Genomic DNA, 20863 nt, shown 5'->3' with positions numbered 1-20863 from the left:
AGGCTGCCCCACCGAATAGTCGAAACAGATGGAAGAACGTGCAGTGAGGAGTAGTACCTGCAATACGGTCAAACTACGTCGGCGCGATACAAACATGATCGGTGGATATAAGCAGCAGTTTTCAGCTGGTCTAAAAGAGACGATAGTGCACTATTTTTGTTTAATTAAGCAATTGCTCGGGATAAGGGCAAAAGAATTGAGCACGCGTTATGCCAGTGCTTTGCCTTCTTCGTTGTAAATTTCAAAATGTCTATGTTGAAGTCTAATTTTATTTTCCATAAAGAACATGATTATCATAAATAATCATTTTCTTTGCCTCATGCCAATCGACCATTATGCCAAACGGTTTAGCCCCCCTTCTGTATATTTTTTTACTTTCTATCTATTGGAATCGCATCCCACAAATGAAACATTTGCCCTCTCGTGGTTTCTGATTCATTAAGTCCTTACACACTTAGGGGCCATACAGAAACCACGTGGTCATATATGGGGGGAGGGGGGGGGTTTGGAAAATGACCACGATAAGCCACATGGGGGGAGGGGGGTGTTGCTCTCGAACCACGTGGTTTTTTTTTAAACGAAAAACTTTTGGTGAATAACAATAGCGGTTTAAAAAATACAAATCATTAAAATTTAATTATTTAATCATTAAACGCAAAGCACATCTTAGGGCCAATGCCCACTCAGCGTTGAAAAGACGTAGGTGTGCGTTGAAAAGACGTAGGTGTGCATCGAGAAAAATCGGTAACGCAGCGTCGGTTGTTACGCCGATGCATATCTGCGATATTCGACCATGTTAGCCTTAGATCCTTTTTCCATAAAAAAAATTAACGAAAAAACAGGTTGCGAATCAGTCTCAATTTCCACAAAAAAAAAATTGGAAAGGAAAAATGGAAAAATATTAAAAAAAAGAAATCCGCTGAAGATGGTTTTTGGCATCACGCCGCCGACACTTTTGCATCAGCGTACTGCAGCTACAATTTTGAAAAATGTTCATGTTTTTACAATAATCCAAGAAATAAACTTCAAAAGAATTTCTTGTGGATATTCAGGAAAAATCCAGTAAAGAAATTTCCTGTAAAAACTTTGACATTACTTCATACAATCCTGATAAAGTGCTGGCATTCAAAATGATTTTTAAACAATTCTCTCTGAAAAATTTTGCTTGGAAATTTTACTACAATTTGTTATGAAAAAAAAACATCTCCAGTGTAAATTCCGAAAAATTTTCCTTAAAACTCCGAAAAAAATTCCATGTGAATTCTGTCTGAAAATTCAAAACAGTCTCGTGGGAAATACATATAATTTTCGGTGGAAAAAAATGTTCATATTTTCATATTTTTTTCACTTTCTAATGAATTTCTTCGACAAGTTCTTTCGAATCTTCACCAGAAATTCTTCTTCATCTTCAAAGAAGTTTTTCGAACATTTTAAGGAGTGCACTTCAAAATGTTCAGTCTCCAGTTAGCTTTGCGAGCAAAGGCGTAGGATTGCCAATCCGGAGATGACGAGTTCGATTCTCGTTCCTGTCTAGGATGTTATCGGGTGGGAAACATTCTCGACACCCTAGGTATAGTGTATCCATCGTACTTGCTACACAAAATATATAATCGTGCAATGGCTGGCATAAAAAAGTTTTCAATTTATAACTGAGAAAATGCTAATAGAATATACTAAGTTGAAAAGCAGACCAACTTCCAGTTGGAATATGGAGCCATAGAAGAAGAAGAAGACTTCTAATTTTTTCAAGAAAAAATCTTCTGAATTTCCGAAAGATATTAAACAGCCAATGCCACACGAAACACTTTGATATTTCCGTTGATTTTTTGTTTTTGGATTTTTTTTTTCAAATTTGGAATTTTGAAATGAAAATTTTTCGGAATACTTTTTTACGCTCTTTGTGAATTCTATCACATTTTTTTTTAATTTTCCAAGTATTTTTTTATTTGAGGCATTATTTAGAATTTCCACGGAAGAGTCTATGGATAATCTTCAAAAAATTCTTTGGATTTTCAAAGAATAAATCTTTAGAATTCTCAAGGTTCATGTTTTTTTAATTTGCACCATAAATTCTTCCAAAATTTCATCGGGAATTCATTCTTCTTCGGGAGGTAATTTTGATTTCTTTATAGGTTCAGCTAAACATTGCTTTAAATCTTTACCATGAAAAGAAATTTTAAGGAATTTTCACATCAGAAAATCTTTAAAATTTTGATGACTACTGGAAATGCTTCAAAAGTACAACTTTTACAAATACTACAAAAGTACAATTTTTTCGTTATTTCCACTTGTAAAAACATTGGAATTTCTTCGGGAAATTCATTATTGGTGTTTTAGATGAACTTTTTTTGATTTTCTACTGGAAAATCTTAGGAATTTCCATCGGAAATATTTTGGCATATTTCGAATAATTTCTTTTGGAAATCAAAAAAAACTGCTGAAAATGTCTAAGAATTTCTTTTGGAAAACGAAAAAAATTTCCATTGGAAATTTAGAAGAATTTCCTTTGAAAATTCATTAAAGTTGCCCAGGATTTTGAAAAAAAAAACTTTAGAGATTCTGTAAAAAAAGTAAGCTGGATTTTTTTCTAATTTATACTGGAAATTCTTCGGAATTTGATGTTTATTGGAATTTTCATCGTGAATATGCATTTCGGATCCTTCTACGGATTCTTCTAGTTCTTCAAAATTTCCACCGAAAATTTTTCGGAACTCTTCCACAGAATTTCGGAAAAGAATGCCGTTGAAATTCTAAAGTTTTTTCCGTGGAGACTCCGAAGAGTTTCTTGTCAATATTTCGAAGGGTTTCCCTTGCAACTCCAGAATAATTATTCTTGAAAATTAAAAAGATCTTGGATTTTAAAATTATTCCAAGCAATAAAATTGAAACTTAAATCCCAAAACAAATATCAACCCTTTCATGACGGATGGGTCATATATGCCCAGCGTTCTAGATTGTCTATAAAATCACAAAAGCGAGCTAGGCCACCACCAGTAAAATTGTTCATCTAGATATTGGCTTTACAGAAAAAATATGGGAGCTCAAATTTGACTGACCCTGAAAACTCAGACATCCGAAACCTTGGGAAGAGAGCATGCAAATGAAGTTGAAATGTTTGAATCATTCTGAACACTCAGATAAGATGGGTCATCCTGAACGTTAAGCCAGTGATTTTTTTTATTGTCTTTATTAGGGCGACTTTCAGCCCGAGGCTGGCTCGTCTCCGAGTCAGTGATTAATATTCAGGAATACGAGATGCTCAAGGTACTCCAAAACGTTCTCAGGTTTAGCCCACGATATCTACCAAATCAATCAACATTTGCAATGTCCTCATCATCGGTATATATCCATTAACATGAGATCCAAGAGACAAGGTACCCAAAATAACCTTGAGTCAACATCAAGTTGCACAATGACTATGAGGTTTGTTCGCAAACTTTTTTTTTTGTGGGGCCCTAGAAGCACTGAGTTCACGGACTTGAATGATTAAGTAGTTCAAACATTACGACTTCAGGACGTTTTGTATAACCTAAAAAGCCTTTAGTAGCTTGTATAAATAATAATTGAAGTCATATCAACCCAATGGACCTACTGGGATATTATATCATGCATCATTCATAAGTTGGTTAATAGGATAAATCGAATGATTCGAACTCCAAATTAATAAATGCATTCCTCTATGAGTCGCTTATGAAAGGACCATTGACTGAAGCATATTCGAGATGTGGAATAGAAGTTCCTTGGAAAATTATTCGAAAGAACCATCTGAGTGACCGAGAAAATAATTTTAGTATGGCATCATTGGCTTCCACGAGTCGATATCAAAATAAAATTTCAATGAAGAATTAGAAATTTTGAGAGATGAGCCAGCTCTGGATTGAAAATCTCTTTAATAGAGAAAAAATAGAAATTTTCCATAATAAAATAGGAAATTGCCAATAAAGAAATCAGGATATGAGTATTAAATAAATATAGAATTATTACAAACAATGCGAAATTTCCATAAACAGTTGAAAATTTTCCACAAAACAATAATAAATTAGTACTTAATCAAAATGTTGCACGAGAAAAATACAAAATTTTCATGAATAAATCAATATTATATATTTCAATATTATTCTATTTCGTGGAAAATTTTGTAATTATTTATTTCTAATATTGATTTATTTATGGAATGTTTGTGTTTCCTCCGTGGAAAGTTTTGATTTCTTTATGAAAAATTTTCCTTTATATTTGCAATTTTTGATTTTCAAAGTGTTAATTTATTTTTGTTTTGTGGAAAATTCTTAATTGTTTATGGAAATTTTGCATTATTTGTAGAAAATTTAATATTTTTTATTGCTCATACCATAATTTTTTTATTGGAAATTTCCTAAGGTTGTTACAAATATTTAATTTAAATTATGTCCTACTGGTCTTCGAAAGGTCAAGGGGGGACAATAAAAAATAAATATCATATAGAAAAAATCAATAAAACTCCTCGGATTTGTTAAAGAATGTTTTGAAAATCCTCAAAATAATTTTTTTGGGCAGAAAAATCCAAGGGCCCCCCAAGGGGCTCAGTTTTTATTTCAGTCGATATCGTATCTTAGAACATCGACTCATGGAAGGTCTATTGTAGCTTGTGAAAGTAATAAATGAAATCGCATCGGCTCAATGGACCTGTTTGGATGCTTAGCGATACACGGATACATCGCTCAGGACTTGGTTGATCGGGTCGTTCCAAAACTCCGTAATATCATGTCTTATGATTACATAGATATTTGTAGATATATTCTCAGCTTAGGACATTTTGTTTCTTAAAAATTGAAAAATAGGGATATTTTGGAAAATTTCTCATGGAAGGTCTATTGTAGCTTGTGAAAGTAATAAATGAAATCGCATCGGCTCAATGGACCTGTTTGGATGCTTAGCGATACACGGATACATCGCTCAGGACTTGGTCCTTACACGCTCAGGACTCAGGATCGGGTCGTTCCAAAACTCCGTAATATCATGTCTTAGGATTACATAGATATTTGTAGATATATTCTCAGCTTAGGACATTTTGTTTCTTAAAAATTGAAAAATAGGGATATTTTGGAAAATTTCTAAACCATTACAATTTTTTCTCAAAATTTTTATAACATCCACATTTCTTTGTATCCTCCTGAAGCATCGAAGGTTTGCGAGTTCTAGATATCCTAATACCTGATATACATTACAACATGATAACATCATCAAAATTTTCGAATTCATGAAATTTTATAATTTCCATGCTGGGTTTAGTTTGATTTTGAATTAATTGAAATTGTCAACCTTCAAAATTGATCGGATTAACCATATGTTTTAGTTACATAAGGTTTTTTTTCAATTTTTGTACTTGAAAAAAACCACGTGGTCATAAAGGGGGGTAGGGGGGGTCTGCCAAATGACCACGATAAGCCACATGGGGGGAGGGGGTTTAAAATCTTCAAAAATATGACCACGTGGTTTCTGGATGGCCCCTTATTGAGGGTACGATTTCTATGCTTCAGAAAGGCGAGAAAATGAGCCACTCGAAAACTCATCAGACCGTATAGAGATTCGATCTCAGTCACCTTCAGTATAGTAGCTTCGTACAAAGCCATACACATTAAGGTACAGTGGGGTAAGTGGGTAAATGGGGTAAGTGAAAAAAACGCAAGTATTTCACTGATGAAGCACAGAATTATTCAATTTTACTTCACAATCATACAAGGCCATTCAAATCAATGCGTTGAATAAGTGAAACATGAAATAATGAACCATTTTAACATGCGAGAGTAAAAGTTTATTAACCTTTCAAGTTTATCTTTTGCACAAGTTGTTTTGCGTGCCAATAAATACAAATATTTTTTTATGTTGTTTTCCATAACACATTCAATTAGTGCATTGATAAGTTGGTTTTCTTTGTAGTTTTGAATACCAGCCACAAAAATATTGATATGAACATCAAAAATTTTGAAAAAAATGATATGGAAATGCTAATATCATCTTCCAAACTTGGACGTACATGTTCATGATAGCATTAGAGGCGAAAGTATAGAATTGATAGTTCCGTTAGGATACGGCAGGCATGAAGAATGTTTTTATAGAAGTCGATTTGAAAGCGAGCGGAGGGCAATATTTGTGATGGCACATATCCTAACGACCTATCAATTCACTTTCGCTCCCGTATGCTATCATGAACATGTACGTCCAAGTTTGGAAGATGATATTAGCATTTCCATATCATTGTAAATCGTTTAACTTCACGTAGAAGTAACACACACGAAATCATTAATTTGAAAAAAATATTTTATTGCTTTGCCTGTTTTTTACCATGGGTGGGGCAAGTGAAAATTTTCCGACACTGAATGCATTTCTTTATTTTTCCAAACACAAATATTTTTTATTAAGCGTATATAAACAAATGATATCAATTCGAACTCATTCTAAGGTTTTTGGTTATTACAGTGATACGTTGTAATACTAAATCAGGAACCCAAAGTGCCAAGCGTGTCAGTGTTTTAAATAATCCATGTTTGATAAATAATTCGTGAAAAAATGTTTTTTTATATAGCTTAAATACAAGAATCACTACTATTGCAAATATATCAACAATTATGATTTATTTTGTTGAAATTTATAAAATTTATTTATTTGTTAATGTAGACTCTTCTACTGAAATCATAAGTGGATTGTTAATGAAACACAATATGATTCCAGGTTAGATGAATATTTCAAAGATAATTTCTCTGCATTATCGCCAAGGTTCATTATCTTACTATAAACCTGCTATAAACCTGAAATAGAAAGTAGTATTAGACACAAATGGAGATGAAATATTAGATCTTAAAAAATTCAAGTGAAGGAAACATAAAAACATAAAAATTATTTAATGGATCCACTCTAAGGCCCTTTGACTTTCATGAAGTGTCAAAAAGCATCACAACAGATCACAGTTATGTTCTATTCAGTATAATTATCATTTGCATGAAATATATGATCAGAAAATGTGTTCTTATATTGAAAAATCCTCTTTTAAAATCATTTTTTCACTTACCCCACATGTGGGGCACATGTGACTTGATGAACATGAAATATGCGATTTCCTTTACCCACTTGCCCCACTGTACCTTATCGTTCAATTAGAGTTACGAGAGGTTTTCTGCCCACAAAAAACAAGAAAGCATGCATCCGATCTAAGGCCAGAGGATATCTTATGATAGAGAAAGGAGAATCATAAAAAATCAAGATTGCTTTATACTGTTTTAACTTAGGCGGACATTTAGAATAAACAAATCAAACGGCCCGCCATTTGATCTGGTGGCTCAAAATGTCCGCCTAAGGTAATACGGCCCAATGCAATTCTACCATTTATGATTCCTCGTTTCACGTTTCTGTCATTAATGACGCTCCGCCTTTTGTTCATTCTGCCTTTTTTATGCCGCCTAATGTGCTTTCCACCTTTCATTGGTGGAAACAAAAAAATGGTTATAGTACTAAGATTGAAAGGTAGGTCAAGTTCAAAAATGGAGATTAAAACAAAAATATAGAATAGTAGAAGACCTTCAATTTATATACAAACCTCTATTATCCGAAATCCATTTTAGGTCTTCATCGTTCAAACGACTATCGAATGAGGCATTGCTTCCATACCTTCCTCGACCCCACGTGCATGTAGAAGTATGCGCATATTCACTGCTGGAATCCAAATCGAACGTTGCATAGTTGGTGGACTTTGTTGTCGTCGGTACAGCCTGATAGTGATGTTGCTGGATAAGAACACCCTGAGGGCCCTACAAATAATATAAAAAAAACAAAGATAATATGATACATACTATAGTTAGGAATGAAGAGCAGAGTAAAATTACAAACCTTGGGAAAGATATGTGTCCACCGCCTCCTGTTGGACGTTAGTTTGATAGTGACATGGGACGGATCAAAAGGATTGATCAATGCTCTTCCTGTTCTAACCACCGGTCCACTGGTCGATCCGAAACTCCGATTCATATTCTTATCGCTGATCTTCTCTGTTGCACTTGGCGAGCTGCTGTTGGACGTGAGACTCATATTCAACATGTTATTCGTGTTGTGGTGAATATCCGGATCGGACATTTTCCGCCGCAATTCACAAGGGAACAACATATTCTCCCATTCCCGGGTATTTCCATATGTTCCAAAGTTATCCAGGCTAGGGACAGAAGTTTTCTTGGTACGACCGACACGTTGCAGCGAACAAGTTCCCTGAACCGAAGGCAGTTGAAAAATTTGATCGTCGTAAGCATCATAGTCGAACAAACAATTGTGAATATACTCGTTTTTACTCTCTTTCTTTGGCAGCAGTGATTGAAATGCATCTGCGTTCTCACAAAGATTGGCTTCGGAAACAATCGGCGGTGGCTTAATGCGTGGTATGAACGATGAGTATCCTCCTGTTTTGTTAGTCGAATAGAAACTAAGATTTATCCAATGAGGCATGGAGTAATCATCGATTGATGTCAGTGAATCTTTGTTGTGGAATTTCAACAACGGAACGGCATGGAGCGGTTGTTCTCCGACACAAACCAAATCGCTCCCAACTCCATTATCTATGATTCGTTGTTTCGTGATGTTGGTAAGCTCCCGATCAACTTCGAAAACGCCAACCCCCGGTGTAATAACAACCGAAAGTTGTCCCGTGCGATCAAAGCTTCTGTCCAGATAATGTTTTTCAAAAACGTTCAACGATATGTTCAGTACTTCTAAGAAATTTCCTTGTGCTGCTGTAGAATTGATTGCGGATGGGATTTTTATGTCCACATCCGGGCGCTCGTGATACTTCAGAACAACGTCCCTATAGCCAGTAAAAAGACGCCTCAACTGAACCAACGTTGAACTCCAGTCATCACAACGTTCATTTTGTATCGCGATGCGATAGAAATCCTCGTAGTATCGACCTTTATAGTCCATCTGTAGACAATCTCTCATATGGAGTGGGAACTCATCGAGGCACCGAGCTGCATAAAAAGTCCTTGAAAACATCACAATTGTCACCTCATGATTACTGCCGATCTTTTTCCATTTCGTATACAGGTCGGCTAAAAAGCCGTTTACCGCTTTTTCGAAATACAAATCACCATGGATATCAAAGTCCCACATCTCCGACGACATTTGAATGAACAGATAAACCATTGAAGTATTACTTCTGAAAACCACCTTGGTGTCTTCTGTAATGACTCCACATGCCACTCTGTCACCCTGTGACCACATCTCATACACCTGACAACGGATGCAGCTCTCGCAGTATTCGATTTTTTTGTTCAAATAAACACAAGTGTTCGTCAGATACGTCTTAAGCCTCCACATCTCAGACCGACCCATGTACTGATCTTTAAAAGTAATCTCCACCGAATCCAAGGCCACTTCATTGGGGTCCATCTTGCGCATATACACATCTTTGTAAGGCTTCAAATTGAAAGCTAGTGCTACGTTCGCTTCGACACTGATGGTTTCCCTATTCATCAAGTCTTCCGTAAGACAAGTCACCTGCAGCAGCAATCGAACTCCATCGTCTTCCGGGTCGTAAATTTCAACGATGTCCTTTAATTTCAGCTCCGGATGATCCTTTGGATTCAAAAGTAAATCTTCGTCTACGAAAAAAGTACAAAATTAATTACCATTAGTGTTCTTCTTCTTCTATGGCTTTACAATCTAAGTGGATCTTGGCCTGCTTAACGAGAACCGAACTTACAATCCTACGCCTTGGTTATTCCCCGCAAAATGAACCAAATATTACTGGCAATTAAGAAGGCCGTTACACGATTAATAATTATGTAAAATTTATTTGTCATAAAACAATTTAGTTCTGTTTTGTACTTGACTCGACTTATGGTTTCACGACAAGTGAAAACATTCCAATTAAAAGCTTGGCTACAAATTTAATATTTTCTAGTTCTTTCGCAATGTACATATCTAGCAATCCCAAGTCTCGCTGAGGGGGAGTCTTACTAACAGTCGTTAATAACGTTACATCCTCAGTTTTTATCAACCAATACTACATTAAGGCTACGATTACGGCTTATTGAACTAAGAAATGTAAACATCATGTGTAGTAGAAAAATATGCTGCAAGCCTGGCCCTAGTCTAAACATAGCCGTCTTTAGCAGTTGGAAGTTAAATATAACAAGCGTTTGTATCATGAACAAACTGTTTAATGACCGAAACATACTACTTAATCTTCCATCCTTGTTTGCGGAGGATCTATTTTCTTAAGCAATTAAAATTCCAAAAAATGAGACTTTGTAGATTCACTCCATTTCATCCTCAATGATTTGATTTTTATATGGTATACGGGAAATCGCTGGAATAGGTTTTGTTCTCATTCGCGGGCAGTGTATTAACATTTCCAATTAGTGTCCAATGTCCAGCTTTGGTCAGGTAATAAATATGTTGCAAAAGTAACGATAGCGATAATTTTCCCTAATATGTTTGTTTACTTTCGTAATCTATTTGCATGGTTACTCTTCAAAGGCATGTGATTACAAATTCTTTTACCTTCATCTTATTTCTTCACTAACATAGTTAATGGTTTGTGTAGTCCGAAGGACATATTCTTAAATCACTTTTTAGTATCTACTATAATCTTACCTTTAAAGCTCCTATTATGAGCAATAATTCGGCACAATTTCTTCATTTCGCTGTCCGGATGAGATGAAGTAGACGACGCTTTTGCCAGACCATTGATAGACGACGAACTACTCACGGGGTGGATCTGCATCTTTTCGACAGGATGACTGAATTCCTTATTGCAATAACGTACTCTTGGTAAATCCTATCAGTAGCTCATTATCACACATTCGTTATCAGAAGTTTTGTTTTTATATTGATTCAGTGTTAGCAGCTGTTGGTAGTAGGATAGCACCAAAATCAAATACAATCGACTTTAGTTGAACAAACTCGTATATATTCTGCTTGACAAACTATTGGCACAACAAAAAAAACTTCTTGAGTACCAAAATTTGAATGATTTACATCTAATTTTAAGAAAAACTCAACACAAATTTATTTATGATCTTTTGTTTTTGATTTTATGAAGTTATGACAGTTCTGAAACCAATGTATTGCATGTACATCAGGTCCAACGAAGTGCGCTCTTTGTTTATGTTAGTAAGTACACAGCCAGATAAAACAACCCAAAAATTGAGTTCAAAATACTGAATGAGAATATTACATATCGACACGGTTGTTTCATAAGGGCCAATGTCGCAAACGTAAACTTGCAAATTTTCCTGCAAATTCCTTAACAACTAGGACCGCTCCCAGCTAACAACCACTTGGAACTGGTGGCGCTCCGCGCCTTCTATCGAACAGAAGTGGAAAATACCGCCAGAAGTCTCTAATCTTCCTGAAATCAGTGAAGAAGTCAATGTTTACGTTTGCGACTTTCGCCCTTTTGAAACAACAATGTCGACATATCAAAAATCCACAACATTTTTTAGGCAAAAATCTAAAGAAATTTACAAATAAATTTTATGTGTGCGTTAATAACAGTAGAAGCATAAGTAGTAGAACGCTAATGGCCCTATTGAGATTCTCACGTCCGAATGTGTGAGTGGCGATGAAAGGAAAACAAACACTCCTAGATGGTGCTACTCAGCAAAGTTTGGGTAAAAATGAGTATATTTCCATATATTTTTTGACTCATTCGCAACCATTGTGATGACTCGATCAATAATTATGAGGTTATGAGCAGAAAGAAAACAAACATGTATTTACACATGCCGAATTGCACATCAGTGTGCGAGCGTTAAACGTCACTCATCTCTATAGACGAATCCAAGTAAAAATAAGAAGAAGACACACGACGGTGTTAACTTTGACAGATCCTACAGCTCAGCATAGGGAGATCATTTTAAAATGGTTATAATAAATTCTAGACAAAATGTAATTAAAATCTGATTGATGTACGGTACGGAAAAAGTTCTGAATTACATATCTGAAAGCTTATCTCATTTTTTTTGAATATTTTCCAAAAATGTATCTATCATACAGTTCGGAACTTTTTCCGTATCATACATCAATCAGATTTTAATTACATTTTGTCTAAAATTTATTATAAGCATTTTAAAATGATCTCCCTATGCTGAGCTGTACACTCAGCGAACTGGACTATCGAAATTCATAACTGGCGCCTTATGAATCTTCGACTGATTATTCCACCAACAGTCATTCTTATACGCAGTTACCTTCCTGAGTAATCAAGCGTCGATGGGCGTGTGGTCTACATACCGGCCTCCCGACCCCGACGTCCATGTTTCGAACCCAGTCTGCCGCACTTCACTTTTTTTCAAATGAAAATCATCATTCATACACACAAAAAAAAATCGTTGGTAAAATTGAAAGAAACGTTGGTAAAACTAAGAAAAACAGTTAGTGATTTTCAGTAGAAAGTATACGACTGTTAATTCTACAATTGCAAAAATGTTACTTCGATGAGAACTTTGACAAGAGCCAACTTTTCAAAATAACATTATCCTCTCAAAACTAAATATGCTTTCCACTTCTCAAAATAACATTTTCCTTTTAAAACTAAATGTATATTTTACATTGAAATCAACTAGTAATGCTTTCAAAACAATAACTGGTGTGCTGTTTATTTGAACCGCTAAAATAAATATTTTTATATTTGTGAAAAAAATCATTCTTTATTTAATCTTTTGGTTGTTGTGACTTGAAAAGTGCCGGATACTAAAATGCAATTAGCTTGCGACTGAATCTAGGATCCCACGTCCATTGCCTCCCATGTCCGCCCGGTGATTTAATTTAATCATTCGACGATAATTATTCGGAGATTTCTGTGGGGTCGGACTCAACATGCTCAACTGGTGCTCCAGACCCGTTCGTTGTTGCCCGGTTATCTTGCTGATTGCCATAGTTGCAGTTCCGCATGCCAAATGAAAGAGGCAGTACCTGGTAGAATTTGTCCTTGTTTGCCTGAGGCCTTCCGTCTTGGAGATTGGCAACTAATCTTTCTTCGTAAACCTGAAAAATAGTTATAATCACTATTTTTTTTTTTCATTATAATAATTAACAAATAACAAACCAGAAGCAATTTGCTCCCCGCATCTGAACCATCGACGGCACCGCTATAGAATCGAGGATGAAGAAACGTCCATCTGCGCAGGATGGCGGCGGTAACCGGCCTTTGGTGCTTGCTTTTAAATCGGTTCCTTAGCGGCGGTTCCTGGTTAAAGCACCCGAAAAGTCCAAGATCAGGAGTGCACAGTGCACTCCCCGGAAATTATTTTTTCAACTCACTGACAGATAGTTTTTCGTTGCCAGTTAAGTTATTTTTTCCCGTTAGTGTTGCCGAAATTGTGAATTGTTAATGTATCATTCAATATTTTATAATTGTTGTTTTGAGAACTTCCACTGTGAAAATAAAAGTTTTACACTGAGAGAAAACTTTCAAATCAATTAATTTTTCATTCACAGAGAAAAAAATAATTGTGCTTTTGAGAACATCGCACTGTCGTTTTGAAAGTTGCTCATTTCTAGTAATTTTGAGTAGCGAAACATTTACTTCGAGAACAAAACTTTCTATTTTAAAGTTTTTTTGTCTTCGAAATTTTGTGGCCTTGAAAGCGAAAATTTTCACGCTAAGTGATAAAATGTTGTTAAATTAGCTATTTATTTTTCTGGTTGGGCAACACTGGCTATTATACTCTGGCAACTTATCGAGCTGTCAAACTCGTAACTCAAGAATTCCTGTTGAATTCAAAACGGAAAAAGGGCTCCAAAAATACCATCGACGGACTTAATGGAGCCACAGGTAAATATTTTCAGTTTTTCTTCTATGCAATTAAAAATTAAAACATGATTTTGTCTTTTATTCATCGATCGCCGTAGATGTTAACGAAACAAAGCTGGCCTCGGAAAAGTGCTTCAAGCAGCAATCTGGTATCGGCCGACTGCCAAAAATTCAACGATGACTGCGCTTAATTCTATCCGTAAGTTTCAAATAGTGAACTATAAAGTTCATGATGCTAACAATAAATTTAGTTTCCAAGATATTCAACATAGGCCGAGCATTCGCGACAAGATTCCGGAAAGCAGAACAACAATAAACCTCGTAATAAACATGGAGTTGACTGCCACCCAAAATGCGACACTAATGCATACAATCGAAATAAATGTGAAAACCGCAGGAAATTACAAGAGAAATAATAAAATAGAAGCAAAATAATCAATTTGAGTTTTATTTCTCGGCAAACCTAATTTTAAAATGCGCTAGTGAAATTAAGAATGGTATAATTTGTTGTTTTGAAAGTATCACTAGTTGATTCTAATGCAAAAAGCACCTTTCGTTTTAAGAGGAAAATGTTATCTTGAAAGTATTCCTCTTGTCAAAGTTCTTGCGAGGTGACATTTTTTGCATTGGTAAATTTAACAGTCCTATACTTTCTACTGAAAATCACTAACGAATTTTCTTAATTTTACCAACGTTTTTTCAATTTTACCAACGATTTTTTTTTGTGTGTTCGAACGAAAAGTTATACTCTTAAAAACACCAAATTTTTCATATTGTTAAAATAAAATTAGAAAATGTTGGAATCCCAACTTTATTTTTCTCTGTGTAAGGCAACTTATTGAAATTCATACCGATTCCTTGTGGCAAATTTTCATAAGGCGTTTGATTGAAAATCATACGTCCATTTTCCTCAGTGTAGGATCTGTCAAAGTTAACACCGTCGTGTGTCTTCTTCTTATTTTTACTTGGATTCGTCTATAGTCATTTAAATTATTTTGCCAAATTATGATTCAACAAGCTTTAGGGCATCTTTAGTAATGTTACAGTTATAGTTACATTTATTTCCCGAGTTTTACATTTTATAACTGTCAAAGATATAAAACACGAAATGCATCTGCAGTAGCAGTTATAAACTGCACATGTTTTATACTGGAAAACGAAAAAATAATCTTCCGAGGCCAATTCAAATGTCAAAATGTTATGATGTCGATGAAATATTATTTTTTGTAGCTGATGACGTCATCTTGTATTGTTTTGAATGAAATAAAACTCGAGTAAATTCTGTTGCAAATTCGTGCAAAAATACAACTGAGCAGTATTCCAGTTATAAATTTCCCGACGAAACTGTTCGAATTTTCAAAACTATAACGTCTGTTGAAGATAGAATTTTTACAGTTTCAATTTCATTTCCTAACTCCCATACGATTTATAACTCTACTAAAGATGCCCTTAATTGGCTATAATCTACACGCTAACCTGAACCTACCCAGAATTATGTCAAAGTGACCCAGATTCAGCAAAACCGTGGTTACTCCCTGGGTGGTGCGGATAGAATCGATTTGGTTGTCCAACTGAAGCCAAAATTTTCTATTGTGCCGGAGCCAAACATTGAAGATTGTGGTTATGTTCGTTTTAGATCTTATATTGAGAAGTATTGTTATGATTTGGGGAAAAAATAAAAATAAACTTAGTTTGAGTTGTGCATTTTTTGTAACAAATATATTTACATTATATTTAGAGTGGATAATTAGTAGGAATGCAACTAAAAAGCACTCGTTACGAGATTTCACGAGATTCAGCCGCTGATTGGAGCAGGAATGTATGTACACCATCGTAAAGTCATGTAGAGTCTCGCGCATTTGTGCGCCTTCATGCAGCATGGAAAGAGAAATTCGAAGAGCGGGAAATGTTTGACAGCCGAGTAACTGCAAAATAATTTTGCTAATGGGATTGGCTTCAAAATATCCCGCTACTCGCTTGAGAGCAGAAAAGCGGTTCTACACACAAAAAAAAATCGTTGGTAAAATTGAAAAAACGTTGGTAAAATTAAGAAAATTCGTTAGTGATTTTCAGTAGAAAGTATAGGACTGTTAAATTTACCAATGCAAAAAATGTCACCTCGCAAGAACTTTGACAAGAGGAATACTTTCAAGATAACATTTTCCTCTTAAAACGAAAGGTGCTTTTTGCATTAGAATCAACTAGTGATACTTTCAAAACAACAAATTATACCATTCTTAATTTCACTAGCGCATTTTAAAATTAGGTTTGCCGAGAAATAAAACTCAAATTGATTATTTTGCTTCTATTTTATTATTTCTCTTGTAATTTCCTGCGGTTTTCACATTTATTTCGATTGTATGCATTAGTGTCGCATTTTGGGTGGCAGTCAACTCCATGTTTATTACGAGGTTTATTGTTGTTCTGCTTTCCGGAATCTTGTCGCGAATGCTCGGCCTATGTTGAATATCTTGGAAACTAAATTTATTGTTACCATCATGAACTTTATAGTTTACTATTGCAAACTCACGGATAGAATTAGGCGCAGTCATCGTTGAATTTTGATTGCTGCTTGAAGCACTTTTCCGAGGCCAGCTATGTTCCGTCAACATCTACGGTGATCGATAAATAAAAGACAAAATCATGTTTTAAGTTTTGATTGCACAGAAGAGAATCTGAAAATATTTACCTGTAGCTCCATTCAGTCCGTCGATGGTATTTTTGGAGCCCTTTTTCCGTTTTGAATTCAACAGGAATTCTTGAGTTACGAGTTTGACAGCTCGATAAGTTGCCAGAGTATAATAGCCAGTGTTGCCCAACCAGAAAAATAAATAGCTAATTTAACAACATTTTATCACTTAGCGTGAAAATTTTCGCTTTCAAGGCCACAAAATTTCGAAGACAAAAAAACTTTAAAATAGAAAGTTTTGTTCTCGAAGTAAATGTTTCGCTACTCAAAATTACTAGAAATGAGCAACTTTCAAAACGACAGTGCGATGTTCTCAAAAGCACAATTATTTTTTTCTCTGTGTATCCGCAGCAACCAGGTTACTCCGGTTACTCTACTTTGGGTTCGGGTACCTTAACTCAAATCTGGGTAACAGTACAAGCGAAAAAATCTGGGTAACCGGTACCAAGATGAATACACCACTAGGTGTTCCAATCTGCCAAATTCACGATTCAGCCATCTTGGATTTTAGTATGGGAGAGCCAGCCGGTTTGTTTATGTTTTGCACCGAAAATGAATTTTTCACCCCCGCCTTCTTCTCGTCCATAAACTTGACAGATTGCAACACCTAGCTGTGTATTCATCTTGACCGGTACCCAGTATAGATAGTAGAATCTATACACGGTTAGAAAAAAGTACCTAATATTAGGTACTTTTCACTCAAATCGGGGGTTCAGTTTGGGAACCCAAAATTAAGTATTTTTTTCTTGAAATTAAATAAAATTCACTTAATATTGCTTTTTGCATTGAAACTTTTCGTTTCGTCACTGAAACCATTGACACTTGTCTTCAGCGACTGCTTCCGCGATAGAGCATTTGCACATTTCATTCACTCATACATCTATATTGCTGTCAAAATGTGCATTTGACAACTAAATTTTCAGCTAAAAGCTCTATTTTTTGACACCGGTGCACTCACACAACCAATCGACATCAGTTGTCAAAAAATCAGGAGTACCAACTTGACCACTATCTCCTTGTCGCCGAGTATGGCGCTGAGTGCTTGGCGCGGAAACCAAAAGGTGGGAATAAAATTTTGGGGCTTATGCGCAATATTAAGTAAAATATACTTAATTTTAAATAGAAACTAACCAAAAGTTAGGTGAATTCAACTCAATATTTGTATACATGAGATTACTCAACGTTGGGTTCCCACACTTTAATGCCCTTCATTTTATGACAACAAAGGGAAGAGGGAGGGAGATGCAAGAGAAAAAAAAGTACCTAAAATTAGGTACTTTTTTCTAACCGTGTAGATGAGCGAAAGCATGGCTGAGTCGATTTTTTTGCCCGTGCACACGCGCATATGACGTCACAGCCTTTAAGGTGATTATACAATCAGACCATGTGGTGAATTTCAAATTCACCACACGGTTTTCTGCTTCTATTCGCTTTGACGCAGCCGCGCTGTTGCCATCTAGCGGTGACGGACGTGTGCGTGAAATCACTGTTTTTCAACATGGTGAAGTATAGGAAGTATATTTTAAAATGCTTTTAAAATGATATTAACAGTGTTTACTTTTAAATACATAGAATTAGAATTTTGAAAAACTACATGTTAGGCTCCTTACACGCAGAATAAAGCGCATATTTGAATTAAGTGCCAAGCACTTATAATATGACCAGTGAGTTTCGCATTCATAAACTATGTGCCAAACTAATAGACATTCACCGATTCACTCATCATAAATTTTAAGTGCGAAGTTATTGCATTTTCATAACAAGTGCACATAAAATACATAAGGCTCAATGGACAATGATTTATTAGTACTGCACATATATTTTAAAGGGTAATTTAACAGCTTTGTTTTATTTACGAACTATGGAATAGTGGTTTGTGTTTCATAATATAATAATTATTTTATTCGCAATAATAATGGTTACAAATTTCTGTAGGAATAAGAGCTAGAGTTCTGCTAACGAAATACCAGCGTACAGTATACGCAGACACGATTGGGTTGTTGTTTTATAATTGCCGGAATGATGAATAGATGATGCTCCCGAAGTTTCTGCTGCATTTCGGCATTATTCGTTTGTTCGCACAAAGCCCCTATAGTTATATAATATTCCGATTAACCTCCGGCTCGACATCCAGTATCTTGGTGAATGGAGATAGAGGTGATTCTACTTGCAGACACATTTCAGGCTTTTTCCGCACTGCAGCTTAGAACCACCTGCTGATGAATAAACATTACTTGTTTCAAACGGAGGTTTCGAATTCAGAAGAAATGTGTACTTACCTGAAACTACGCACTGGGTTATCGTAAAAATGAGTTCCAACCCATTTTTTCCTCTGATATACTAAATATCATTAGCACCGAAGTACATCTCCCCAATTCAGTTTTTTATTTTATTTTTCTATCACATTCTAGGGGTAAATTTGTTGTTTTACATTTTATGTGCGACAAATATATTGTCAGTTTTGCTGGTAACAAAACGCGCCGATCACTTTTTAATCACCTTAAAAATCGTCGCCAATATCTTTAAATTGAATCTGTGTTAGTTCAAAGCCAAACCTTGAAAATATGCATGAAAAAAAGTATTCAATTTCGGGAAATAATGTGATTATTGAAATCAAACAATTTTGATCACAGTTGATCTGACAGATCTTATGGGCATTTTTGCTGGCGACGATTTGCTTTGCGACGATTTCAAATCGTCGCGGCCGATAAGGTGGGAAATTGATAATAATACATTTCGGAAATTATCACAATGTAATAGAAAGTCGAATATTTTTCATAAAGCGCATTTATTTAGTATTAGGCGCACATAAATTAGAAAAGCAGTCGAGTTTTTCATTTCTATGCGAGTTCTGCACATACATTTTATCACTGATATAATTTAAGTGTATCTACACATGTTTTTTTAATCAAAATAATTCAACTTTTGTGTTACCAATATAAAAGTAAATTAAATTTCTAACCCAAAATAATGATCTATTTTCGGTTAAAATGTGTTTTAACGCTTTAATAAGCATTTTAAAACTGACGTCTGTGCAACTCCGCAAACGCGGTTCACAAGCGGAATCACCCAACCGGCTGCACCGGGAACCACAACCTACCTCGACGAGCACTGGATGCAGAAAAGGCCGCGTGCCAACGGTCGGATGTATTATAAAGCCTCGCTCCGCGGTAATGCTCACTCACACATGTCTAGCTCTGCAGTAAAGCATACTTGCACATGCGTAATATAGTTGACCTGTGTGAGTGTGGTTGCAGTCATCATTACCATCATCAATGCGGCGTTGTAATAGGGTGTCTCTCACATCCCACTTCACCTTAAAACAAAGAAATAGCCAGGAGTTTCCGTACAGTTTTATCCATCAATCCATTTTCAATTTCTAATGCAACTTGATTGTTCAACATATAATACCTTACATATTCTTACTACTGTCTCGTAAATGGTTTCTCGTCTTCAGTTACACGGATAAATTCTTTAATTGACTTCTCCAGATGAATGTGCGTGGTTCTGCAGTACTCCTGTCGATGTGTGCTGTCTTCCTCTAGAAGTATTAGTGTTATTTTTACTACAAATAGATTATCACCCACTTTAATCTATATGTCCTCCGTTCGAGTTACTTGCTGTCCCCTTTTTGCACGTACGCCTCGTTCTATAATTATTAGGTCTCCGAGCATGATTTGACGTTTTAGACACCTCGACGCTTGTCTTTCCCCTTCAGCTTCGCCTTTCGATCTCGCTTGCTAATTCCATCCTCATTTAAGATAACGTTACCCCGATTCAACAATGGTAGCTCTCTTCTTAATCTTCTCCCATTATCATTTCCTCTGGTGTCACTATGATGTTGTGGGGAGAAGATAAATTGTGCGCCTAAACAACGTTTGTCAACTCCTCTCTTTACATAGTTCTAGAAGCTACTGCTGCGGCCATGGCACAACTATTGTCTATGCGAGTCATCGCTGGACCGTCGCGTCGCTCAACCAGCGAGCGCTTTCCGGTTTGGTGCTGCAGCGACGCATTGAATATGCCTGCGTCGCTGGAGCGCTTACTGGAACGGGTCGCCACCGACCAGCGACGTTTCAGTCGAGCGACGTAGTTGAGACAAGTTCATACATGTTCTTGTTTTTATCTGCATCAACAATATCTCAAAGTTTTCTAGGTACCTATTGTAAGCCTGTCTCATAACATTGGGTGACACAATTTCCGAAAATGATGGGATATGATCACTACGAAGACAGCCCAGCGATCTCTGCTTAGTGACATGATGCAGCCCAAGTTTGATCGATTGCAACAGGTTTTATTTGCTAGTACGTTGTTCGAGTAAAAGGCGTGAATAGCTCCGCAGACCGCAAGTCCTTTCTCTGTGAGGATAATCTCTCACTCGTTTCGGGGTTTCCACCACC

At 35.9% G+C, this 20863-nt stretch overlaps 1 protein-coding gene and 1 long non-coding RNA gene across 7 annotated transcripts in view; one reads left to right on the top strand and one right to left on the bottom strand.

The window, feature by feature from the left end:
• Positions 1-11057, bottom strand: part of LOC134211084 (GATOR complex protein Iml1) — a 55105-nt gene extending 44048 nt beyond the window's left edge. For all 6 annotated transcript variants that reach the window (XM_062687678.1, XM_062687676.1, XM_062687681.1 and 3 more), the window contains exons 1-3: positions 10612-11057; positions 7861-9614; positions 7571-7781 (exon numbers count right to left, since the gene is read on the bottom strand). In XM_062687678.1, the coding sequence (XP_062543662.1) occupies positions 7571-7781; positions 7861-9614; positions 10612-10741 (2095 nt within the window). In that variant the 5' untranslated portion in view covers positions 10742-11057. The remainder of the gene's footprint in view (positions 1-7570; positions 7782-7860; positions 9615-10611) is intronic.
• Positions 11058-13470: 2413 nt separating this feature from the next.
• LOC134215371 (uncharacterized) lies at positions 13471-14163 on the top strand. The gene is made up of 3 exons (XR_009980129.1): positions 13471-13795; positions 13873-13973; positions 14026-14163. It is a non-coding gene; the product is annotated as an uncharacterized LOC134215371 (long non-coding RNA).
• The last annotated feature ends 6700 nt before the right edge of the window (positions 14164-20863 follow it).

Source organism: Armigeres subalbatus, chromosome 2 (genome assembly GCF_024139115.2).
Source record: "Armigeres subalbatus isolate Guangzhou_Male chromosome 2, GZ_Asu_2, whole genome shotgun sequence".
Classification (NCBI taxonomy): Eukaryota; Metazoa; Arthropoda; class Insecta; order Diptera; family Culicidae; genus Armigeres; species Armigeres subalbatus.
This window is presented reverse-complemented; position numbering and strand designations above follow the sequence as displayed.